Consider the following 27,489-nt stretch of genomic DNA (forward strand, 5'->3'; position numbering starts at 1 on the left):
ATTGGGTGTGATGAGAGAGAAATCATATCCTTAAGGAAGAAACAAAAAAGTATACAAGATAACTAGATCAGACAATAAAATATCTGTCTTTGTTTTTCTAAATTAAAGGGAATAGTCCTTGAACTTTGTTCAAACTCCACAGTTTTTCTCTGGCTACAAATGGTATTCTCCATTGAAGACAGCCCAAAATTGAACCTGATTGTTGCACTGATGGAATGAGTGAGTCCCTCAAGGTTGATCATCACCCCCATGTTGCTGTGAGGGTGTACAGTGTTTTTCTGGTTCTGCTCATCTCACTCAGCATCAGTTCATGCAAATCCCTCCAGGCTTCCCTGAAATCCCATCCCTCCTGGTTTCTAATAGAACAATAGTGTTCCATCACATACATATACCACAGTTTGCTAAGCCATTCCCCAATTGAAGGACATTTACTTGCTTTCCAATACTTTGCCACCACAAAAAGGGCTGTTATGAATATTTTTGTACAAGTGGTTTTTACCCCTTTTCGTCATCTCTTCAGGGTAGTGGTTTACTAGATCAAAGGGTATGCATATATTTGTTGCCCTTTGGGAATAGATCCAAATTTCTCTCCAGAAAGGTTGGATGAATTCACAGCTCCAGCAACAGTGTAATAGTGTCCCAGATTTCCCACAACCCTTCCAACAATGATCACCATCCTTTCTGGTCATATTGGCCAGTCTGAGAGGTGTGGGGTGGTACCTCAGAGAAGCTTTAATTTGCATTTCTCTAATAAGCAATGATTTAGAGCATTTTTTTCATATGGCTATGGATTGCTTTGATCTGCTTATCTGTAAATAGCCTTTGCATATCCTTTGACCATTTGTCAATTGGGGAATGGCGTTTTTGTACAAAAAAATATGACAGTTCTCTGTATATTTTAGAAATGAGTCCTTTGTCAGAATCATTAGTTGTAAAGATTGTTTCTCAATTTACTAAATTTCTTTTGATCTTGGTTACAGTGGTTTTATCTGTGCAAAAGCTTTTTAATTTTAATGTAATAGAAATCATCTAGTTGGTTTTTGGTGATGTTCTCTAACTCTTCCTTAGTCATAAACTGCTCCCCTTTCTATAGATCTGACAGGTAAACTAGTCTTTGATCTTCTAATTTGCTTATAGTGTTATTTTTTATGTCTAAATCCTGCAGCCATTTGGATCTTATCTTGGCAAAGGGTGTTAGGTGTTGGTCTAATCTAAGTTTCTTCCATACTAACTTCCAATTTTCCCAGTAGTTTTTATCAAAGAGGGAGTTTTTATCCCAATAGCTGGACTCTTTGGGTTTATCAAACAGCAGATTACTATAATCATTTCCTGCTATTGCACCTAGTCTATTTCACTGGTCCACCACTCCATTTCTTAGCCAATACCAAACAGTTTTGATGACTGATGCTTCATAATATAATTTTAGATCAGGTAGGGCTAAGCCCCCTTCTTTTGTACTTTTTTTCATTAATTCCTGGAAATTCGTGACTTTTTATTTCTCCATATGAATTTACTTACAATTTTTTCTAACTCATTAATTTTTTTGGAATTTTGATTGGTAGGAAACTAAACAGGTAATTTAGTTTTGATAGAATTATCATTTCTATTATAATAACTCTCCCTATCCATGAGCAGTTGCTATTTGCCCAGTTATGTAAATCTGATTTAATTTGTGTGAGAAGTGTTTTATAATTGTTTTCAAAAAGTTTCTGAGTCTGTCTTGGCAAATAGACTCCCAGATATTTTATATTGTCTGAGGTTACTTTGAATGGGATTTCTCTTTCTAGCTTTACCTGCTATATCTTGCTAGACATATATAGAAAAGTTGAGGATTTATGAGGATTTATTTTATAATCTGTAACTTTGCTAAAATTACTGTTTCCAGTAGTTTTTTTGGATGATTTCTTGGGATTCTCTAGGTAGACCATCATCTCATCTGCAAAGAGAGTTTTGTCTCTTCCCAATTCTAATTCCTTCAATTTCTTTGTCTCCTCTAATTGCTGACGCTAACATTTCTAATATGATATTGAATAGTAGTGGTGATAATGGGCACCCTTGTTTCATCCCTGATCTCATTGGGAATGCCTCTAGCCTCTCCCCATTGAATATAATGCTTGTTGATGGTTTCAGATAGACACTGCTAATTATTCTAAGGAACAGTCCATTTATTCCTACACTCTCTAGTGTTTTTAATAGGAATGGATGCTGTATTTTGTCAAAAGTTTTTTCAGCATCTATTGATATGATCATATGATTTCTGATAGGTTTGTTATTGATATAATTGAGTATACTAACAGTTTTCCTAATATTGAACCATCCCTGCATTCCTGGAATAAATCCTACTTGATCATAATGTATTATCCTAGTGATGACTTGTTGTAGTCGTTTTGCTAAGATTTTATTTAGGATTTTTGCATCTATATTCATCAGGGAAATATGTCTATGATTTTCTTTCTCTGTTTTAACTCTTCCTGGTTTAGGTAACAGTACCATATTGGTTTCATAGAAAGAGTTAGGCAGAGTTCCATCTTTCCCTATTTTTCCAAAGAGTTTATATAGGATTGGAACCAATTGTTCCTTAAATGTTTGGTAGAATTCACTTGTGAATCCATCAGGCCCTGGAGATTTTTTTTTAGGGAGTTCAATAATGGCTTGTTGAATTTCTTTTTTCTGACATAGGGTTGTTTAGGTATTTCATCTCTTCATTTAACCTAAACAACTTATATTTTTGTAAATATTCATCCATTTCACTTAGATTATCTAATTTATTGGCACAGAGTTGGGCAAAATAATTTCAAATTATTACTTTAATTTCCTCCTCATTGGTGGTGAGTTCACCTTTTTCATTTATGATACTAGCAATTTGGCTTTCTTCTTTTTTTTTAATCAAGTTGACCAGATATTTATCAATTTTATTGTTTTTTTTCCCATAAACCAACTTTGGGTTTTATTTATTAATTCAATAATTTTTTCACTTTCGATTTCATTGATTTATCCTTTAAGTTTTAGCATTTCTAATTTGGTATTTAATTGGGGATTTTTAATTTGTTCTCTATTTTTTTTAGCTACATGGTTAGTTCATTGATTTCCTCTTTCTCTAATTTATTCATGTAAGCATTTAAAGATATAATATATCCCCTGAGAGCCACTTTGAGTGAATCCCATGTTTTGGTATGTTGTTTCATTATTGTTATTATCTAGGATAAAATGATTAATTCTTTCTATACTTTGTTTTTTGGTCCACTCATTCTTTAAAATGAGGTTATTCAGTTTCCAATTGGTTCTGGGTATATATCTCCTTGGCCCAATATCGCATATGGCTTTTATTGCATTGTGATCTGAGAAAGATGTATTCACTATCTCTGCCTTGCTGCAGTTGATCATTAGATTTTTATGTCCTAGCACATGGTCAATTTTTGTATAAGTTCCATGTACTGCAGAGAAAAAGGTATATTCCTTTCTATCCCCATTCAATTTCCTCCATTAGTCTACCATATCTAGTTTTCCTTCCAATCTATTTACCTGCTTAACTTCTTTCTTGTTTATTTTATGATTCGGTTTATCTAGATCTGAGTGTGGGAGGTTGAGGTCTCCCACTAGTAGTTTTGCTGTCTTCCTATAGTTCTTTCAGCTTCTTCTCTAAGAATTTGGATGCTATCCCATTGGGTGCATATATATATATATATATATATATATATATATATATATATATATATATATATAGATAGATATATATATATAGATATATAGATATAGATATAGATATAGATATAGATATAGATAGATATATAGATATAGATATATAGATATAGATATATATATACCCACATATATTCAGTATTGAAATAACTTTATTGTCTATGGTACCTTTTAGGAGGATAAAGTTTCCTTCTTTATCTCTTTTAACACTATCTATTTTTGCAGCTGCTTTGTCTGAGATAAGGATTTCTACCCTACTTTTTTCACTTCATCTGAAGCAAAATATATTTTGCTCCAACCTTTTACCTTTATATGTATCTCTCTGCTTCAAATGAATTTCTTTTAAGCAGCATATTGTAGAATTTTGGTTTTTAATCCACTCTGCTATTTGCTTCTGTTTTAAGGGAGAGTTCATCCCATTCACATTCAAAGTTATAATTACTAATTCTTTATTGCCTTCCATGCTTTCTTCCCTCTGTTTGTATTTTTCCCCTTCCCCCCCCTTTATCCGTATTCCCGAGTATTTTGTTTCTGAATACCACCCCCTTCCGTGTGTTTACCCTCCTATATCACCCCCTCCCCTTTCTTTCCCCTTTCCCTTTTTCCCTTTTCCCTTCCCTTCCTTTTGTTAGTTCCTCTTTTCCCCCCTCCCTCTCCCTATCTCTGTCCCCCCTCCCCTTTTCCCCTTTTAATACTTGAAAGATTATGTTTTTTAAGTTAACTGAGTATGTGTAAATTGACTTTAAGCCAAATCTTATGAGAAGATTCAGTTGTTTCTCATCTCCTCCCTTCTTCCCCTCTATTACCATAAGTATTTTGTACCTCTTAGTGTAATGAGATTTACCCCATTCAATCCTCTCCCTCCTCCTGTCTCTTTCCTGTCCCCCTTTTTAAGGAGGTTGTGTTTTTAAAATGATTCTGAGTGATCCATCACTTCTAGCTAAGTACATTCTATCTAATTGAGTTAACATTATTGAGAGTTATTAGAGTCTTTCTCCCAAGTGGGGTTATAGCCAGTTTCATCCCATTGGATAGCAGTCTCACGGATAGGTCATGAAGGTCCATCACTTCTGGCTAGGTATATTCCCCATGCTGGATTATAGCCAGTTTCAACTTATTGGATAGCAGTTTTTTTTCTTTTACTGCCCCCCCCTTTTTTTACCTTTTCATGTGTCTCTTGAACCTCCTGTTTGATGTCCAAATTTTCTATTTAGCTCTGGTCTTTTCATCAGAAATTTTTGGAATTCTTCCATTTTGTTAAATGTCCATCTTTTTCCCTGGAAGAGAAGCCTCAGCTTTGCGGGATAGTGGATTTTTGGCTGCATTCCAAGCTCCCTTGGTCTTCGAAATATCTCGTTCCAGGCCCTTCGATCCCTTAATGTTGATGCAGCCAGGTCCTGGGTAATCCTTACTGTGGCTCCTTGATATTTAAATTGTTTCATTCTTGCTGCTTGCAGGATTTTCTCTTTTATCTGATAGTTTTGGAATTTGCCCACAACATTCCTTGGTGTTTTCATTTTAGGATCTTTTTTTCTGGAGGGGATCAATATATATATTTTTAGGGGTTTTTTTTTTGCAAGGCAAATGGGGTTAAGTGGCTTGTATAAGGCCACACAGCTAGGTAATTATTAAGTGTCTGAGACCGGATTTGAACCCAGGTACTCCTGACTCCAAGGCCAGTGCTTTATCCACTATGCCACCTAGTAACCCCCGCAATCAATATATTCTTTCAATAACTACTTTGCCCTCTAGTTCCATGATATCAGGGCAATTTTCCATCACTAGATCCTATAATATTAATCTAGTTCCATGATATCAGGGCAATTTTCCATCACTAGATCCTATAAGATTAAGTCCAGGCTTTTTTTCTTTTCAATGTTTTCAGGAAGACCTATAATTCTCAGGTTTCCCCTCCTTGACCTATTCTGGAGGTCAGTGGTTTTGCTGATGAGGTATTTTACATTTTCTTCTATTTTTTCAGTTTGTTGATTTTGTTTAACTGGCTCTTGCTTGTCTCATAAAGTCATTAGTTTCTGCAGACTCCATTCTTTTTTTAGGAAGGAGTTTTCTTCATTAACCTTTTGCAACTCCTTTCCAATTGGTCAATTCTACTTTTGAAAGAGCTTTCCATTTGACCAATTGAGGTTCTGAGAGAATTATTTTCTTTTTGCATTTGCCCAATTGAGGATATGAGAGAATTATTCTCATTTTGTATTTGTCCAGTTAATGATGTGAGAGATTTATTCTCATTTTTTATTTGTCCAATTGATGATCTGAGAGATTTATTCTCATTTTGTATTTAATTGGGGATCTGAGAGATTTGTCATTTTGTATATGACCAATTGTATTTTCTAAGGATTTGTTTTCTTGTTGCAAGGTATTAATTGTCTATCCCAAATTTTCCAGTTGATTTTTAAACTCGTTCCTTATTTCTTCAAGGAAGTCTTTCTGTACTGGAGACTAGATCATATTCTCCTCAGAGGTTCTAGGTCTCTCTGAGTTAGGGTCTTTTCCTTCCAAGAATTTTTCTATGGATCCACCTTTCTGCTGACCCTTCTTCATTTTGCTAAGACCTTGCTTGGGGAGGGGCTGGTTCACATGGGTTTGGGATTGCTAGAAGCTTTACTCACTGAATGCAATTCCTCTGTCTGGCCAGTAGGAGGTGCTGATTGCTTTCTCTTGAGTGTCTATGACCTTGGTCTCAATCAGAAGGTCTCAACCAGACCTTCTCCCTTAGCTTGAAGGGAAGGGTTGAAGCTATTGAATCCTTTTGCCTTCAGTCAAAGGTGGGCTTTACCCTGGGGTGAGGTCATCCCCCTCCCCATTTTCAGCTGGGATGCTTCTGCTCACACACCTGAGCCTGATGCAGAAATAGTCTGTAATTGTGTTTGTTCTGGGAAGAGGCCTCAGCTGCAATGGAGGCATGAGACCAGAGGAGCCCAGGGATGGTGTCTGCAGCTCTCCTGCACTGAAACTCTTCCCCCAGCCCTGTCTACAAGTTCCAGAGTGTCAGCCCCAACACTAGTGCTTCTGCTTCCTTGACTCAAGCCCCCGAGGTCTAGCCCCACTGCTGATCAAGCTCTTGGGCCCTCAGGCTCCCCAGCTGCAATTCAGCTGCTAATCTGGCTGATCCAGAGCTGATCTGCCCTCTGTGCCTGGATTTACCTGCCCGGACTCACCCATGGCTGCAGAAGAAAAATCCTGAGGTAGATGTTCTTTCTCCTAGCTTTTCTTTCTGGGTTTTGTGGGTCGGATTTCTGTTAAGAGGTTTGTTTGATACCATAGATGGGGAAAGATCAGGAGACTTTAGAATTGTGCCTGTCTTCTCTCTGCCATCTTGGCCAGAAGTCCCAGGGGGCTGGATTTTAAAAGAATTTAAATGCTGAAATAGGACTAGCCCAGCCTATTTGCCCATGAAGCTTCCATCTGACTTGAGGTGCATGTTCTAGGGCTAATAAGAACTCCCTCCAACTAAACCAACTGTCCTTCCAATAACCCCCATCCAGCCGATTGCTTCACTCAGTTCCTTATTTAGCTGAAAAGGTAATTTCCTGGGACCTTTCTTTTTATGCCCTGAATTCATGTCACTTCCTTTTGCTCCTGTATGTTTTAGAAATGGGAGGTGCAGTTGTTAGTTCAGGCTGATGCAGAGAATTCATGAACAGTGAGAAGTAGGTTGACTCAACAGGATGGAGCCAGATTATGGGAACACTCAAAGGCTGGGCTGAGGAAGTTGTACTTGACCCTAGTGGCTAACAGGAGAATGGAACCAAAAGCAGCATTACTCTGGTAGTCCCACTGGCCCCCACCTAAAAAGTCTTTTTTAATTCAGAGCTATAAACTATTTAATTAAATAGGAGAATAGTACATAATCAACATTCACTCAAATTCCCTCAGTTGTCAAGACAGAATTTTCTCAAACATAGTCTAATCATGTCACTTCCCTGCTCTCTCCCTTCAGGATTAAATATATATGTAAAGTTCTACATATAAACAAGATTGTATTGTGCAATCCATATCAGATGACTCACTGTCATGGGAAGGGAGAAGGGAGGGGTGGAGGCAGAAAAATGTGAAACTCGAAAGCTTACAAAAAGATAAACACTGAAAACTATCCTTGTGTGAAATTGAAAAAAAATAAACTTTAAACAAAAAAAAAGCTCTCCACAATTCTTCCCCTAAAGTCTTCCTCCATTTTACTCTCCTCTATATCAGCTCCACTGTCCTTCCTGTTCTCTTCTACCCTGGGCTTTTGCAATGGTGGCCCCCCATACCTGGGATGCTTTCTACCTCCCTTGATTCTGCCTCCTTATTTCCCTAGATTCCTTCAAGTCAGTTCAAATCCTAACTTCAGGAGGTCTTTCTTGGGTCTCCCAGCTTCTGGTGCCTTCCCCACTTCCATCTCCTCTATATAATATCTTGGACATACCTATAATGTCTCCCATCAGAATATAAGCTCCTAGAGAGCAGAAGTTGATTTTGTCTTTCTCGGCCAATATCCACAGTGCCTAGAACAAAGTAAGAACACAATAAATGCTTGTTGATTGATTCTACCTTATATGAGATATCAAGCTGGCCCCAACCTTAGAATTAAGGTTATCCACTAGAAAAACTTGACCTACCTGGACATCTTGCCAAAGAAGATATATATATTTTAGGAAGATAAGGAGACTTTAAATTTCCTCTTGAGTATTTGGGTCCCCTTGATTGAGGCCCAATAAGATCAAAGAAGCCCATTTTTTGGAAAGATTTTCACTTCATTTTATACTTAAGAGTATCTGACACTAGGTTCATAATATACTACCCACAGATCACTTGCTCTTTGGTGTAGCAGCAAAAGAAGGGAGGAAAAATTAAATAGCAAGCAGATATAGTAGTATGTTTAAACAATAGGTTTATTTAAAATAAGGGAGATTAATTATAAGTTTTTACGTGGTCTCTTATCATGCCTAGATTATTGAGCATTTAAAAAGTGACAAATTTGGCTGAAATTTTCCCAAAATTCATGATATTTCCAGGATTATTCTTTGGCATAACGTCGTTGATGTTGAATTACAGATGATTTGTGACTAAAAATTTTCCCACATACACCACATTCATAGGGTTTCTCTCCAGTATGAGTTATCTGATGTCTTTTAAGGTTCCTTTTCTGGATGAAGGTTTTTCCACATTCATTGCATTCATATGGCTTCTCTTTACTATGAATTTTCTGATGCTGAGTAAGAGATGAGCGGTCAAAGAAGGCTTTCCCACACTGATCACATTCATAGGGTTTTTCCCCAGTATGAATTCTCTGATGTCGATTAAGATGTGAGCGGTCAAAGAAGGCTTTTCCACATTCCTCACATTCATAGGGCTTCTCTCCAGTATGAATTCTTTCATGAATAGTAAGAGAAGAACAATCAAAGAAAGCTTTCCCACATTCATTACATTCATAGGGTCTTTCTCCTGTGTGAGTAATTTGATGTCTCCGAAGGCTACTTATGTGTCTGAATGTTTTCCCACATATATTACATTCAGAGTCTTTCTCCTTACTAGAATTTTTGGAGGTATTGATTGAAACTTTCTTGAAACTTCTCTTTTGGGAAAGAGATTTTTCCAATGTCTTCCCTTCAGAGTTTTCTCTTTTCTTCTCCAATCTAAGCTCAGGTACAGTAATATCTCTCATGGATCTTTCTGTTAATATCTCTGGTGATTTTATTTCTTCTGAAATATTTTGCTTTGAAAGTGATTTATAGTTTTTGAACTTTTTCTCCCAACCTGAAACTAAGAGAAAATAATATAAGTTAATATTGTAATAATAAACATAATGATACAAATTAATATTTTCTCTGTGCTGTTTAAAAGGAAAATAATCTGGTAGAATATGGACAGTGATACTATAAATACATACTGAATCATCCATTTTATAAGGAAAATATCAACAGTATTGAAATTAAGGAACTAAAGTAGTACAAAGAGGAAGGAATTAGGGAGAGAGGAAAGTAATCAGCAAGATAAAATTCTATACAGGAACAAAAGATAAAAAACCTCTCAGCACCCTTAAAAGTAGAGGATACTGGGGCAGAACCAAAATGGCGGTGTGAAGGCAGGAATTCCCAGAAACTTTCCCCCCCCCAAAAAACGCCAAAAGCCATCAAATTATGACTCTAGCCAAAATTTAGAGGGGCAGAACCCACAGAAAGACTGAGTAACACAATTTCCCAGTCCAAGCCAACTTCATTTTTTAAGAAATAATACAACAAAATTGTCTGGAGATCCTAGAAGCAGAGGGTAAAAATAGAAATTGAGGGAATTCACTGATCACCTCCTGAGATTCCCAAAAGAAAAACTTAAAGGAATATTATAGTCAAATTCCCAAACTCCCAAGTCAAAGAGAAAATACTAAAAGCTCCAGGAACAAACAATTCAACTACCTTGGCTCTATAGTCAGGATTACACAGGATCTGGCAGCACCTACATCAGGGGTTCGTAGGATTTGGAATATGATATTCCAGAAGGGCAAAAGATCTTGGTTTACAACCAAGAATCAACTATCCAGCAAAACTGAACATCCTCTTTCAGAGAAAAAGATGGACTCTCAATGAAACAGGGGACTTTCAAACTTTCCTACTGAAACAACCAGAGGTGAACAGAAAGTTTGATCTCCAAGTACAGGACTCTGGTGAACCATTGAGGGGGGTGGATGAGAAGGACTAAAGGACTAACTATGAGGAATTTAATGATGTTGCACTGTTTATATTCCTGCATGGGAAGAAGATACTGATAACTCATGAACTTTCTCATTTATAAGAGCAGTTAGAAGGAGCATATATAGACAAGGCACAGGAAGGAGGTAAATATGATGGTAGATTATAGTAAAAACATGGAATCAATGGGTGATAAAGAAAAATACTGGGAAGAAGAGAAAGAGGAAGAAGGGATTAAGATATTTCAGATAAGAGTCAAGAAAAAGCTTTTACAATGGAGTGGAATGGGGGAAGGTGAGGGGGAATGAGTGAGTCTTCATTCTCATCAGAAATGGCTTGGAGAGGAAATAATATATACACTTAATAGGGTATAGAAACCTATCTTACCCTAGAGAACAATGAGAAAAAAGGGATGGGATAAGGGGGAATGAGGGAAGGGGGAGGGATAGGTGATAGAAGAGAAGGAAGATTGTGGGAGAGGATACTCAGATACAACACACTTTTGAATAGGAACAGGGTGAAAGGAGAGAGAATAGAGTGGAGGTAGATACAGCTTGGAATAGCAACTGTGGGAAAAATAATGAAGCAACTTCTTTGGTGGACTTATGATAAAGAAGGCAACTCATCCCAGAGACAGAGCCATTGAAATATGAACACAGACTGAAGTACATCTTTTTTCTCTCACTGTTCTTGAGGTTTCTCATCTTCTTGGGGGGTTATGTTTACTCTTATAACAAGATTATTGTATTAATATAAGTAAACGAAAAGTAGAGGACACTGATGAGTAAGAATAACAAAGAATACAAAAAAAGTTAGGATAGAATTTGGATTTCAAGGAGTAATGAAGGAGAATCTCTAGATAATGTGTAGAGAGGTAAAGGGTATGCATTAAAAAATTAAAAGGGAATAAGAAGCAACACAGTTAAGAAAAAAACAGATTTCCCATTCCCACTAATACAACATGGGGAAAAAGCATCCTTGAATGCATCCATGACAACACTCATCTCAACAGGTCTCAGGGTCAATGAGAATGCACTTTCACTAGATACCAGGGCTATTATTTTCTTTAAGTCACTGGCAGTCTGTCTCTTACTCACCCAAAGAGACTACTTTCCCTTCAGTTCCTTTCACATCAAGCATCCAAGGTTCTTGCCCTTGCTCCAATTGAAAGATCACATCAGGTTTGGAAACAGAAAGTCCTGTTTATAGAGAAGGGAATGAGACTTAGCAGTTTGTCCTGGAGACACAGAATTGTCACAGAAGTCAATTCCAGCCCTTCTTCTGCAAAGAAAAGGGAAATATTTTTATCTAATGTGAAAATTACTGTATCATCTAGTACAGTTACATTTTACATGTGAGGAAACAGATTCTTTTTTTTTAAAGTTTTTGCAAGGCAATGAGGTTAAATGGCTTGCCCAAGACCACACAGCTAGGTAATTATTAAGTGTCTGAGACCGGATTTGAACCCTGACTCCAAGGCCAGTGCTTTATCCACTACGCCACCTAGCCACCCCGAGGAAACAGATTCTTAAGGAAAGTAATTTATGTTCTTAAGATCTTAGGGCTAATAAGTAAAAGAGCTAACTAGGACAAATCACTTTCTTCTGACTCCTCCCACTTTCCACTATTATATATCATCAATCTACTCGGTTAGGACAACATAGCAACACCAGGAGTTGAACAGGCTTCTGAAGAAGGTTCAAGGCTTATTTTTAGTCTCTGGGAATGGAGGATAGGAAACTAACAACTTGAGCCAAGGGGATGAGATAACAGATGAGACCACTTATTTTCAACTCTATTCATAGTAGAACTTTCAAAAAGGATTAGAAATCTCTGACTGAATCACAAGGCAAAATTCAGTAGTTGAAAAGCTGAACAGCTCTTAACAATTTCCTCTGTTACATCTGCATCATTAGGGCTGTCAAAGTGGTGGACCCTTCCTATGGTGGCACCACCTATGATTCTGACTCTTAGGGTGAAATTATCCTTACCCACTGAGATGAGGTTTCTATAATTCTCCATCATCACATCTCTATACAACTCCCTCTGGGCAGGGTTCAGCTGACCCCACTCTTCCTGGGTGAAGTTCACAGCCACATCCTTGAATGTAACTGAGTCCTGAAACAAATACACTCTTGTTCCAACATGGACTCTTCTCTCCTGGGAAAAGGAGTTGATACAAAACACTTAAAAGAGATAGAAGGGATAGACAGGAGGTGGGTCTGATGATGGTAAAAGCTTTCAGTACTGTGTACTGTGGTATAAGAACAAGAAAGCATTTTTGTCTCCACTCTTGTCACTGTGTCTATCACATTGAGAGAAGGCAACAGAAGAGGAAACATTCCTCACAATCTATCATGCACCAAGACAGGATCAGTTTTCTAGGGACGAAAAATTGGGTGTTCTTGTTTCAGGAAGGGATGGAGTTGGCAGAGGAGCTCCATGATGAAGAAAAGGGAAGTACACTCTGGAAATTGTGACTGCATTTCAGGAAAGATCAATTCACCTGGGATCTGGCAGCCAGGAACACAGGAGCCATTTCCTCTTGGAAATGTATTCCTCCTTGGAGAAAAGTAAAGTCCAGAGAATGCAGGCCTGGGGAAGAAAAAGAGTACAAGAGATAGTCTGATTTTGCTTGCAACTCACAGACTCCAAATGCTAAAAACTCTAGAACACTTTGGGGTGATTTTTCCCATATGTTTTATGTCACATAGAGGTAAGTAAAATGAGCCCAGACACAGTTGTCCTGCCCTTACCTTGGGGAAGAAACAAGGATCCAGGGTATTGTGACCTGATACCTTTAAGTTCCTGTGCTTGGAGAGTTGTTTCTGAGATAGGAAACATGTCCTGAATTGAGATATCTTGTATCAACTGGCTATCTCAATTCAGGCAATAGGTCATAGAACACAGTGTTGCTAATCTCTTTTTACCTGAGGGAAAGTAATTCTCATTCACTTCACTGTTTTACACTTGTATTGAGAGATTGACTTCTAAAGTGGCTACATGGACACATGGCATTAGAATCAAAGAAAAAAATAGGGTAGTTGTGCCAGGATTATTTATATTACCAAAGGCAAATCATTGCTTCTTATTTGTTATTTATCTATAAAATGCAACTACAAAATAATAGGAGTGATTACTAGAAACCACTCACCAAAAGCTATTTCATTTACTAATACTTCATATCAGAGAAACACTGAATCTCAGAGCTAGAAAAAGAAGTTGAGAGGCCATCCATTCCTGCTTGTACTTGAACAAAAGTCCCTTTAATATTAGAGGTAACAGGCAAACATACAGATTGTGAGAACTTCTGGTAAGGGGTAACTTGTTCTCTCTTAAAGCAGCCCATTCTACTTCTGGATAGATAATTCTGATCACTGGAATTTTGTCCTGTATATCAGAACTAAATCTGCCTCTTCACAACTCCCATCCCACTATTCTTTGGCCTTTGCAAAGAGAATGAATCTAATCCTTTCCCACCTAGGAGTTTTTGATGCTTCCTAAATTTCTCCTTCAAACTAAACAAAAAGTTACTGATTGTTCTTTGTACAGCATGTTTTCTAGTCTTTTGTGGATACAATAAGCAAATGTCTGACTAAAACTCCCTCTCTGCTTCCATCATACTTTCTAATCTGATTTTTCTTGTGATTATTGAATTTTTCTCTTTTCCCAATCCTGAACCTGCAAGATGGGCTTGAAGCAGAGACCCTCACTAAAGAAATCCTGGGGGCAAAGGGTCTGGACATTGGCTCATTCTATATCACTGAGAGTTACCTATCTTATTTAGATGTCTCCAGACTAGGGTTTTCCAAAAAAGACCCTAGTTGGACTATCCCAAGATTGGCTTACATATTATCTCCTAAATACTTCTCTACAGGAGCACTTGTAGTAAAAGTTCAATTTAGTGAGGAAGATCAAAAAGATGCTCCTGTGGTTGAAGGGAAAGATGATGACAATGATGAAGATATTGGGACCATTCATTGAGATCAGACTTATATCAAGTGATAAATCAGCATCTGAAGCACTGTTTGCTTCAATGTGAGAGTATTAAGCTTTCCATCCAGACCTGAAGATAAAGATTCTGATGATCATATTGGAAAATATGATGAGCCAGGACAGAGGATTATTAGTTCTGCAGTTCATATCTATCAAGGACTATCTCATTTTAACTATAGAAGAACATACAACTGCATACAAACCCACAAATCTTTACTATATGTAGCTTGGAATTTTTCTATGGATTTCTTTTTTTTTTAGGTTTTTTTGCAAGGCAAATGGGGTTAAGTGGCTTGCCCAAGGCCACACAGCTAGGTTAATTATTAAGTGTCTGAGACCAGATTTGAACCCAGGCACTCCTGACTCCAGGGCCAGTGCTTATCCACTGTGCCACCTAGCCACCCCGATTTCTTCTTTTTTAAAATACATTTTTATTAATGTCTTTTGTATATATCACTAGTTTTCTTCAGTATTCTTCTTCTGTCACTCCTAATGAGCTTCCCCATGAAATACATTTTTCACGTGTGTAGAGGTTGAAGGATAGAGGAAATCTAACACAGAAAATAAAGGAGAACCAAGAAATATACCACTAAGTATGGAACTGGGTAATAGGCATGAAGCTATCCCTAAAGAGGGATTTGGATCATCACTGAAAGATGCAACGTCTGCTCCCAGAAATGATGAAAAAGAAAGAAAAATTAGTGTAACTGACCAATATATCAAAAACTCTAAAAATATGTGAACTACTTGTGGATCCTCCATCTTGGCTCTAGGATCAAATAGTCTATATTTGGAAAAAATACTTTGACAGCTATAAGGAGAAGGAATTAGAGGGATGAAAACTAAGATAGGGAGTCAAATTAACAGGCCACTGTAACAATCCAAGCAAGATGTAATGAGGGTCTAAACTAGGGTGGGAGCCCTTTGAATGGAGAAAAGGGAAAATAATAACATGATCTGGTAAATGAATGAATATGAGGAATGAACATTCCAAGTTAACATAAAGGTTACAAACCTCACTAGAAGGATGCCTGATGTCCTTTAGAGATGTATGGAAGCTCTGAAGAGGGATAGCTTAGGGACAACCTCTGAGTTAAATAATGAGTTCAATTTTAGACATGTTGATTTTGAGATACCTATGGAATATCAAGTTGGAAATGACTCGCGAGCAAATGGAAATGTACAACTGAATTTTGGGAGACCAGGATTAGATAGATTTGGGAGACATAAATACATACATACATATATTTATATGTATACACACACAAATAGAGAAATTATCATTAAACTCATGCTCTGTCATGTGCTACATAAATGCTCCTGGAAAACAGCAAATCTTTCTGATACTTAATATATACATTTGTTGCTTTGGTAATCCTCAACAGATTATCATCTACCACCACTATTACCTTCTTTTTCTCATCATTACTAGTTGACTTTCCATTTGAAGGCACCTATAGATCTATTTCATCATTTCTGGGAGCAGATGTTGCATCTCCCAGTGATGATCCAAATCCCTTTAGGGATAGCTTCATGCCTATTACCCAGTTCCATACTTAGTGGTATTCTTCTTGGTGCTCCTTCTTCCTTTCTTTATTTTGTGTTAGATTTCATCTATCCTTCAACGTCTATACACATGAAATTTTCCTTTTTTCTCACAATTTTTAAAATTTCTTCAATGAGTATTTATTCTTATTTAAGAAACATTTAATTCAATCTGTTAACCTACACATTAGAAACAAGTTCCTCTAACCCTTTCACATTAAAGGAAAGATTCATATGCACAAAAAATTCTTACAGCAACCCATTTCATAGTAACCAAAAACTGGAAACCAAGGAGATACCCATCTATAGGGAGTGACTAAACAAATTGTAGTATATGACAGTAATGGAAACTTGGATTATATTATGTGGCACTAGAAGACTGTCAACACAAAACTATTCATGAAGAATATATCAAAATTCTCCATGTCTTCCATATGTATATGAAGCAAATCCCAGGATCTCCTATCTTCCCTTTAAAAGCTATTGCAAATAGTTTGTGAGTAAGATTAGGACTGCAAATATAATCAGATCTAGTTATTCATGTTATGCTGTTGCTTTCCAGAACATTTCCTTTACTTTTGTGGAAGTCAGGCATTCTGACTTTATTTGGTGTTTAAGGTATAATTTATTTAGTAGAAAGAAATACACAAGACAAATAAATACAAGGGATATGAAAAAAAATGATTGTTTAATGAGAACTGTATACTTTGTCTCCAGAATCTTCTACTTCCTTGGGCCCAGTGTTCTTCTAAGGGTCATATGAGGTAAAAGGGTCAGAAGAAATCTTATAATTGTTTAGTCTAATTCTCAAAACCAATGAGCTACGAAGGAAACAACCAATGAGTTGGGGACAATTTCTGAGTACAAGGGAATAAACAGATGGTGCTTTTAATAGTAATGACCAAAGGAGAAGGCTTTCATCTTTCCTTTTGATTCTGTGTTGATACACACAAAGAAACTAAAAGAACATGATTTCTTAAAAATTTTATTATGTCTCTCTTTGGTAGTCAGTGTGTTGAAACCCTTAAGTTTTCGAATGCATAAAATACATAGGGTTACAATGGAAACAAATTATTCTAAAATATAGACTACTAAGTGGTACAGTAGATAGAACATGGACCTAGGGTCAGAAAAATTTGCCTGACTCTCGTTAGCTTTGTGACCCTAGACAAGCCACTTGATTTGGTTGCCTCACTTTCCTCAATTGTAAAATGAGGACAATAATAGTACCTATCTCTCAGAGTTGCTCCAAGGATTAAATGAAATGATAATTGTGAAGCACAATGGCTGGCATATAGTAATATGCAAATATTTAATTATTATTATTATTATTATTATCATCAAAATATTTTTTTAAAAAACACATTTATGGCCACAGGGCAAAGAACACCTGAAACAGAGAATTTGAGATATTGCAACTGGATCTTGAGCACCTAAGTGAGAAAAGGGGATGGCCCTAAGTGGGATAGGATGTTCTTCCCCCTCAACTCTAAAATGTTTTGAACCTTTGCACTAATCTACCAACATTTAGGCCAAAATTTCCACCCAGGTTTCTTGTCCTCTTGTTTTCTTCCTAAGTGTACCTTGTGTAAACTCCAGACCTGAGTGACTCCTTTCAGTGGTTTTCTCTGATCATACTCGTGAGCTGCTGAAGGATCCTAAGAGGGTTTGCTGATTGAGTTCATTACCTAGTTATGTTATCCAATCTCCAGTTGGTCCTCACTGCTGCATAGGAATCCTTTTATTCCTACTGATTGACAGTCTACCACACTCTACAATGACTACTAGTCCAATTTTCATTTCAGATCCTCTCATTATTTCCTGTCAACTCTCTTATGATAAGGACCCCATCACCTATTTTACTGACTCAAGAGGTATAGATTTTGAGTTCCTTCTTCTTTCCATCTCTGTACCTTAAAGTTTCTCCTCATCATTCTCCCATTCTTATTTTCTTTCCTCCATTATCTATAGAAAAGGTAAAGTTTTGTCTAGGCAGGGCTAACCCCTCTACTTGGGTTCTTGGTATTCACCCTTTCTTTGTATCCTCTGAGCATTTGTACCCTCTCATCACTCCCTTTCATCTTCAGTCTTTGCTAGTTCACTAATTCCTTCCATGATCCCAATAAATATGCCTGGGTCTCCTTTGAACATTAAAAACTTTCACTTGACCTTTGCCCCTTCTTTTTTTTAAGGTCATCAAAACATAACAAGAACCACTCCAATTAGACTAAGTGGGTCCCTTTATAATTCCTCATTATGATAGGATTCAGAGAAAAGGTGTATTACTGACTCATGTTAAAATGTAGACAGTTTATCCTTGTTTAGTTTTTTAACATTATTTTTTATAGCATATAAAATTTAAAGTTCTCTATTCCTTTACAATATGGCTGCTAAATCATGTGTGATCACAACTAGGGCTCCTCACTAACTCAATTCTTTCTTTCTGGATGCTTGCAGAATTTTTTCCCCCCTTTGATCTGAAAACTCTTTGTTTTGATATAATGTTCCTGGGAGTTTTCACTTGGAAATTTCTTTTGCAAGGTGACTGATAGATTTTTTTTCTATTTCCATTTTTCCCCTCTGGTTCCAAGAGATGAAGGCAGTTTTCTTTTAATATTTCTTGAATATATATATATATATATATATATATATATATATATATATATATATATACGCTCTTTTTTTGGTCATGGCATTCAAGTAATCCAAAGATTCTTAAATTTTTTTCAACCTTTTGTCTTTTAACTTTTTTTTTGTCTCATGGAGTCATTACCTTGTATTTAGTCCATTGGTATTTTGAGGGAGTTTGTTCCTTGGGTAAGGTTTTGTATCTCTTGTTGATTTCCTTTTTTTTGTAAGGATTTTTTGCAAGGCAATGGGACTAAGTGGCTTGCCCAAGGCCATACAGCTAGGTAATTATTAAGTGTCTGAGGTCCAACCTGAACTCAGGTACTCCTGACTCCAGGGCCGGTGCTCTATCCACTGCACCACCTAGCCTCCCCAGTTAATTCCCTTTTGGCTTCTTTTTTCCATTGCTCTCTATTTCTTTTTTCTATTTTCCCTCTAGTGCTCTTATTTCACTGATTTAAAAAAAAAGTAAAACTCTTTTAATGTCTAGCTTCATCTCTACCTGAAATGAATTTGTGCATAAGCTATTTTGTTTTTTTGAGACTTTGCTTGTAGATATATTGAAGTCATTTTCTTCTTCTAGATTTGTGTCTTTAACATCTCTCTTGAGGCTGCTAAATGGTGCGGTGGATAGAGGCCCTGGAGTCAGAAGACCTGAGTTCAAAGCTGGCCTCAGACATATTAATTACCTAGATGTGTGAACATGGCCAAGTCACTTAACCCCATTAACCCCTAAACATCTCTATTGTATTGTTTTTCATGATGAGATTTTTGTTTGATCAATCTGATTTGATGTTAGGGTCAATCACTTTTAACTGAAATTTAGAATTTCCTTTAATTATTTAAAAAACATTAATTCTGAAAAATCCAAAGGCTTCACCAGATTCTCAAAGGGGTCCGTGACACAAATAAGTTAAAAACTCCTGATCTATACGTTCAAGGTGACTGGGCCCTAGTGGGAATGAATGAAGAGGATTAAGGAAAGATAGAGGGGATTTCATGAGGGGAGGAAATTCCTTCTACCAACGCATATTAGTACTTTCTCTGCAATTTCCAATCTTTGCATTACCTAGAGTACAGATAGATTACGGTAGTTTTGCCAAGCATCACATTAGAGACGGGACTTGACCCCCTGATCTTCCAACTTTCATAATGCCCATTCTCTATCCATTATACCAACCTAGCTCTGGCGGTAAGGAAAACAGATCAGTTGAGAGTACTTACTAAAGAATAACAATAATACGGTGTGGCCTTGGCCAAGCCCCTTGACCGCACTGTCTTGCAAAAAAGCCCAACTTAAAACAGTAATAATAATGATAATGATAATAATAATAATGATAATAATAATAATAATGATAATAAACAACACAGGATGGGGCCGTCTGTCTACTCGGGCTCATCCTCCATCCATCTGTCCAAGGCCTCGACACTCTAAGTCTTCTCCCACAAGGAGCTCCAAGCCCGCGGTGTCTGCCCGCCTCACCCACGACCCCCCAGGGGCAGGCCCGCAGGACTCCCGCTCTGCCCGCCCTCCGCGCCGGGCACGCAGCAGGCGCGTCACGGGCCTTCACTGACTAAGGGCGGGGCACAGGGGCCGGGGGCGCTGAAGCCCCCCGCGGCGGGAGGCCGGCATCTCCTCCAGCGCCGAGGGAGGGGGCGGCCGGGGCTCGCTGCCGCCCCGCGGGGAGGCCCGCTGCGAGGGCCAAGCAGGCCCGGTGCCCGCGGCCCCACGCGGCCCACGGAGAACGGACTTTACCTCCAGCACAGACCGGTCGGAGGCCGGAGGACCGACTGCACCTGCCGCGCCGCTTCCGCTTCGGAAGTCATCGGGCGAAAGGGATTCTGGGAAGCCACCGCTGAGGGATGCTGGGAAATGTAGTCCCCTGGCGGTGAGGAACCCTTGCCTAGCTCTGGTTTGTTCTGTGCCTTTGCTGGAGGGGATTCAGAAGGGCTGGGGAAGGTGTGAGCATGGGGGGCGGGGTGGAGAAGGAGGGAAGAAGAAGTGTATTCTATCAAAAGAATGTAGATCCAAAGAGCGATATAGCAGGGCTGGAGAGGGGATGGTGATGGACCAAAGGGAACGAAGAGCCAGTGAAGCATGTAAAGAATACGTAAACAACCTCCTTTTAACTGTCAGTTCAATGATCTTTCTGCTGTCAGTTTTGTTCACCATTTCTTTGATTTTTAGGATTGAGGTAGGGGCTTTTCTTTTGTTACTTTCCCAAGGGGGCTGGGTGGTTGGTTTGGGGTTTGGGGTGGTATACCCAGTTCATTGACCTGTTCTTTCTTGGGTTGAGAACTGCTTTCACATAGCCCAGAGTTCTTGTAGATTGCGGTGGGTTTTTTGTTTTTCTTTTTTTTAGTTTTTTTTAAAGTTTTTTGCAAGGCAATGGGGCTAAGTGACTTGTCCAAGGCCACACAGCTAGGTATTTGAAGTGGATTTGAACTCAGGTCCTCCTAACACCAGAGCCGGTGTTCTATCCACTACATCACCTAGACCCCTGTCTTCAAGAATTTGTAGTTTGTCATTGGGTAGAATATACTTAACCTATTTCTCACCATACAGCAGAATATAGATTACAGAAGTCAAATGGACTTCTATTTAAATTTTTTTCCTTTTCCTTTTCTTGAAATATACTTTTTCTTTCAGGTTTTTTCTCTCTTCAAACTGTCTACTCCTTTCTAAAATATAGAGAGAACTGAGCCAAATTTATAAGAATATAAGTTATATCCAAACTGGTAAATAGTCAAAGCATATGACAGTTTTCAGAAGAAGAAATTAAAGATATACATATCTGTGTGTGTGTATGTGTGTATAGTCATATGAAAAGATGGTGCTGCCATATATCAATCAGATTGACTAATATGAGAGAAAAGGAAAATGACAAATGTTGAAGGGGATGTAGGAAAATTGGGACACTAATGCACAGTTGGTGGAGTTGTGAACTGATCCATTTGGAGTTTTATATTTTTATGTTATTTATTTAAGGTAACGGGGCTAAGTGACTTGCCCAAGGTCACACAGCTAGGCAATTATTAAGTGTCTGAGGTCAAATTTGAACTCAAGTCCTCCTGACTACAGGGCCAGTGCTCTATCCACTGCACCACCTAGCTACCCAAACTAATCCATTTTGGAGAGGAATTTGAAATTATGTCCAAGGAGCTATAAAACTGCACATACTATTTGACCCAACAATATCATTATTAGGTCTGTATTCCAAAGATTTTTTTTTAAAAGGAGAAAGACCTTTTTTAACTTTATTGCAGTTCTTTTTGTTGTGGCAAAAAATTGGAAATTGATAGTGTGCCCATCAGTTGGGGGATAGCTGATGAAGTTGTGTTAGATGATTGTTACAAAATACTATTGTACTTTAAGAAATGATGAGATGTTTGCTTTCAGGAAAAACCTGGAAAGACTTATATGAAGTGATGCAAAGTGAAGTGAGTAGAACCAGGAAAACATTGTTCAAAGTAACAACAATATTGTACAATGATCAAGTGTAAATGACTTAGCAATTCTCAGCAATATAAAGATTCAAGACAATTCTGAAGGATTTGCAATGAAAAAATGTGTTAGCTGAGTAATATGCTTTTCACATTTGTTGCATTCATAATGCTTCTCTCTAGTGTGAATTCTTTACTGTATAAAAAGGGAGGAAAGATTAAAGAAGAATTTCCCATCTTATTATGTTCATATTTCTCTTCAGTATATGGTAGCTGATGTTGAATGAATTATTTTCTGTCTGAAGGCTTGTTCACATTCATTATATTCAAAAGGACTTGCCTCAGTGGTAGGATTTAGTCTGACATAATTTTATGTTGAGTTAGTGAACCAGTTGTTAAAATGACATTTGTATTCAGGGTTCTCTCTAAGATGAGCTTGAGCAGCCAAACAATGCAGAAATCACAAATTTACATTATTTACTATATTTGAATGTTCATATTCAACAATGTTTTCTAAGTGAGCATAGTAATGTTCATTCTGTCCATTGATGAAAAAAAAAACTACAAAAGTATGCTTGTAATATTTATTTATTCTTTTTTTTTTAGGTTTTTGCAAGGCAAATGGGGCTAAGTTACTTGCCCAAGGCCACACAGCTAGGTAATTATTAAGTGTCTGAGACTGGATTTGAACCCAAGTACTCCTGACTCCAGGGCCGGTGCTTTATCCACTACACCACCTAGCCGCCCATATTTATTCTTTTCTTAAAACTTATTATACCATTGAAGAAATACTACATTTTAATTCCATCATTTTTGTTACTTCAGTAAACAAACATATAACATAAAGTGAAAAAGAGCCAAACAACAGGGGAAGTGGGGGGGGGGGGGACAAGCTTTCAATTGTTTCCACTATGTGTTACACCTCAAATTCCCCTGAGATGTTATGAGTGCACTGGCATTCCCAGAGCAATGAAACCAATAGGAGCTGGGACATATTGAACCCATAGAAATATAGATTTCAAGGGTATCATCTCTCATTTTGGAAACCATGGAAAGAGAAGAAAATAAGAGTTAGAATAGGGAGAATGAGTTTTGGTTCTGTATATGTTCAATACTAGCTGCTGTGGTCCTGTGGCTGCTTTCATTCCATAAGGATACATTTGTTTACTGTGAATAATATAACATAATCCAGTTTTATGTACCTCTTTTATTGTTCTTATCTGAGTACTTGTGTGTAATATTAAACTCCCATTTGGTATATTTTTTTGTATACTTAAAACAGTCATTAGAACAGAGAACTAGTTGTTAATTTATTTGAAAAAGGATATGCAAAAGCAGTTTACAGATGAAGAAATCAAAGTGATCCATAGTCATATGAAAAATTGCTCTAAATCACTACTTATTAGAGAAATGCAAATTAAAGCATCTCTGAGGTACCATCTCACACCTCTCATACTGGCCATTATGTCCAGAAAGGATAATGATCAATGTTGGAAGGGATGTGGGAAATCTGGGACACTAATACATTGTTGGTGGACCTGTAAACTCATCCAACCTTTCTGGAGCACAATTTGGAATTACACACAAAGGGCAAAAAAAATGTGCATACCCTTTGATCCAGCAATACCACTACTGGGTCTATACCCTGAAGAGATGATGAAAATGGGTAAAAACATCACTTGTACAAAAATATCCATAGCAGCCCTGTTTGTGGTGGCAAAGAATTGGAAATCAAGTGAATGTCCATCAATTGGGGAATGTGTCATGGAACACTATTGTTCTATTAGAAACCAGGAGGGATGGGAATTCAGGAAAACCTGGAAGGATTTTCATGAACTGATGCCGAGCAAGATGAGCAGAACCAAAAGAACATTGTACACATAATAGCAACATGGGGGTGATGATCAACCTTAATGGACTCGCTCATTCCGTCAGTACAACAATCAGGGACAATTTTGGGAAATTATCACTGGAGAATATCATCTGTATCCAGAGGAAGAATTGCAGAGTTTGAATAGAGACCAAAGTCTGTTATCTTTAATTTTTAAAAAAAATCTTTATCTTATCTAATTTTGCTATGTCTTATATTTTATTTTTCTTCCTTAAGGATATGATTTCTCTCTCATCACACTCAACTTAGATCAATGTATACCATGGAAATAATGTAAAGATTAACAGACTGCCTTCTGTGGGGGATGGGGGAGGGAAGTGAGATTGTAGGGGGAAATGTAAAATTCAAAATAAATAATTTTTTTAAAAAAGGTATCATGGGCAATGAAAGTATATCAATATTGAACATATATGCACCAAGTGCTATAGCATCAAAATTCTTAGAGAAGAAGCTAAATGAGTTATAGACAGCAAAACTATATTAGTGGGAAACCCAAGCACCCTCTGTCAGACTTAGGTAAATCTAACCACAAAATAAACAAGAAAGAAGTTAAGAAAGTGAATGGAATTTTAGAAAAGTTAGATATAATAGACCTCTGGAGAAGATAGAATGGGAATAGAAAGGAGCATATTATTTCTCAGTGTCTACACAAAAAAATTGAATATGTATTAGGACATAAAAACCTCACAAAGAAATGCAGAAAGACAGAAATATTAAATTCATCCTTTTCACATCATGATGTAATAAATTTACATGTAATGAAGGGTCATGAAAAGATAGACTAAAAATTACTTGGAAATTAAATAACTTAATTTTATAGAATGAGTGGATCAAACAACAAATCTTTGCAATAATCGATAATTCATCCAAGACAAGGATGATAATGAGATATCATAGCAAAACTTATCCAAAACAGTTTTTAAGGGAAATTTTATATCTCTAAATGTTTACATGAATAAAATGGAAAAAGAGGAGAGCAATGAATTGGCCATGCAACTAAAAAAGCTAGAAAAAGAACAAATTAAAAATCACCAATTAAAAAATAAATTAGAAATTCTAAAAATGAAAGTAGAAATTAATAAAATTGAAAGGCAGAAAACTATTAAACTAATGAATAAAACTGAAATACTGTTTTATGAAAAAATAATAAAAGAGATAAACCTGTGGTTAATTTGTTTTTTTAAAAAGAATGGAAAAAAAACATATTACCAGCATCAAAAATTAAAAGAGTATACCATGCACATCCAGAGAAAAAACAATGAAGTCTGAATACAGAGCAGAGCTTACTATTTTTTACTTTAAAACTTCATTTATGGTTTTTCTTTCTTTCTCATCATTTTTTCCCTTTTAGTTCTAATTTTCTTCTTTCACGTGAACAATATGGATAGATATATGTTAAAAATACAATTGTACATGTTCAACCTATATCAGATTACTTGCTACCATTGGGAGGGAAGAGAGTAAGAAGGATAGTAGAAAAATGTGAAACTCAAAAACTTAAAAAATGATGAATGTTAAAAACTATGCATATAATTGTAAAAAAATAAAATAACAGAACAGAACATAAAAATGAAAAGGGTGAATTCACCATCAATGAGGAAGAAATTCAAGTAATATGCTGTTTTGCCCAACCGTATGCCAATAAATCTGACAATCTAAATGAAATGGATGAATATTTACAAAAATATCAATTGCCCTGATTAACAGAGTAAATAAAATATTTAAATAACCCCATTTCAGAAAAAGAATTTGACAAGACATCAATGAACTCCCTGAGAAAAAAAATCTCCAGAGTTTTCCAGAAATAGCTCGAGGGGCACCTGGGTCCCTGGGAGCACAGGCTAGTGACAGAGGTGGTATCCAGACTTCCCAACCCAGGAATCACTAAGCACATTTGGAAGATCAGTGGGGGAAACCTCTGCCACAGTAAGTGGGGATCCAACGTGCTCCTCAGCACAGCCAGGCCCTCAGCGCAGCCCATGTGGGAAACAGAAGCAGGCCTGCAGAGTCATCCAGCTGGGAGCCACCTAGCAGCTGTTTCCAGAGTGCTCAGACTAAGGAAGGTAAGGGGATGGAGGGAGACTGTTGAGGTCTCTCCTCTATTCCTGGGACAGAACTCTGTTACTTTATCCACATTCAGACCCTGTTTGCATTCTAGGGCCTCCCATTGCCACAGAGCAGGGACCCTCCACATAGCGCCAGGACAGAGGGATGTGCTTGTGGTCATCCACAGATCAGAGCACAGGCCAGGAGGGCAGTCAAAACCTCTCAAAATACCTTGGAGAAACTGAGATCCTTGTGGGAATGTCCTAATAACACTAAAAAAGCTTAGGAAGCACCTCAAAATCAGAGCACAGGCTGGGGAAATGAGTAAGTAGGGAAAAAAAGAACTTTACCATAGATAATTACTTTGGTCCCACAGAGGATCAAAACACACAATCAGGGGGCAGCTAGATGGCACAGTGGATAGAGCACTAGACCTAGAGTTAGGAGGACCTGAGTTCAAATCCAACCTCAGAAACTAATAATTGCTTAACTGTGTGACCTTGGGCAAATCACTTAACTCCATTGCCTTAAATAAAATAAATTAATGAATGGATAAATAAATAAATACACACACTCAGAAGATGACAAACTTTAAGCTTCTGCATCCAAAGCCTCCAAGAAAAAGGAGTTGGTCTCAGGCTATGATAGAGCTCAAAAAAGATTTTGAAAATCAAGTAATAGAGGTCGAGGAAAAATTGGGAAGAGAAATGAGAGCAATTCAGGAAAAACATGAAGACCAAATCAGTAGTTTGGTGAATTAGATGCAAAAAATTCTGACAAAATAACATGTTAAAAACCAGTTTAGGTCAAATGGAAAAAGCAGTTCAAAAAGTTAATAAAGAGAAGAATACTTTAAAAAGCAAAATTGGCCAGATGGAAAGGGAGATACCAAAACTCTCTGAAGAAACTAATTCCTTCAAATATGGAATGTAACTAAAGGAAGCTGATGCCTTTGTAAAGAAACAAGAAACAATAAAACAAAACCAAAAGAATGAAAAAATAGGGAAAAAGTGAAATATCTCATTGGAAAAAAACAACTGACCTGGAAAACGGATCCAAGAGAGATAATTTAAAAATTATTGTGCTACCTGAAAGTCATGATCAGAAAAAGAGCCTTTACTTCATTTTTAAAGAATTTCTATAGGAAAATTGCCCTAAATCCTAAAAACAGAGTATAGAATAGAAATTGAAGAGATCCACTGATCTCCTCCTGAAAGCTATCCAAAAAAATAACTCCTAGGAATATCATAGCCAAATTCCAGAATTCCCAAGACAAAGAAGAAATATTACAAGCAGCCAGAAGGAAACAATTCAAATATTGTGGAGCTACAGTCAGGATTACACAGGACTTAGTAGCATCCACATTAAGGGCTCGTAGGGCTTGGAATATGATATTGCAGAAGGCAAAGGAGTTTGGAATGCAACCCAAGAACCAACTACCCAGAAAAACTGAAGTCTTCTTCCAGGAGAAACAATGGACATTCAATGAAATAGGGGAATTTCAAACATTACTGTTGAAACAATTAGAACTGAAGAGAAAGTTTGATCTCC

At 37.2% G+C, this 27,489-nt stretch overlaps 1 protein-coding gene across 1 annotated transcript in view; it reads right to left on the reverse strand.

Moving 5' to 3' along the window:
• LOC141517922 (uncharacterized) overlaps nt 1-20,374 on the reverse strand; it is a 29,812-nt gene extending 9,438 nt beyond the window's left edge. Inside the window, exons 1-6 of the mRNA XM_074229451.1 lie at nt 20,314-20,374; nt 12,895-12,983; nt 12,380-12,548; nt 11,486-11,587; nt 8,722-9,465; nt 8,129-8,207 (exon numbers count right to left, since the gene is read on the reverse strand). Coding sequence (XP_074085552.1) covers nt 8,129-8,207; nt 8,722-9,465; nt 11,486-11,587; nt 12,380-12,548; nt 12,895-12,927 — 1,127 coding nt within the window. The 5' untranslated portion in view covers nt 12,928-12,983; nt 20,314-20,374. The remainder of the gene's footprint in view (nt 1-8,128; nt 8,208-8,721; nt 9,466-11,485; nt 11,588-12,379; nt 12,549-12,894; nt 12,984-20,313) is intronic.
• Between the last annotated feature and the right edge of the window lie 7,115 nt (nt 20,375-27,489).

Source organism: Macrotis lagotis, chromosome 1 (genome assembly GCF_037893015.1).
Source record: "Macrotis lagotis isolate mMagLag1 chromosome 1, bilby.v1.9.chrom.fasta, whole genome shotgun sequence".
Taxonomy (NCBI): domain Eukaryota; kingdom Metazoa; phylum Chordata; class Mammalia; order Peramelemorphia; family Peramelidae; genus Macrotis; species Macrotis lagotis.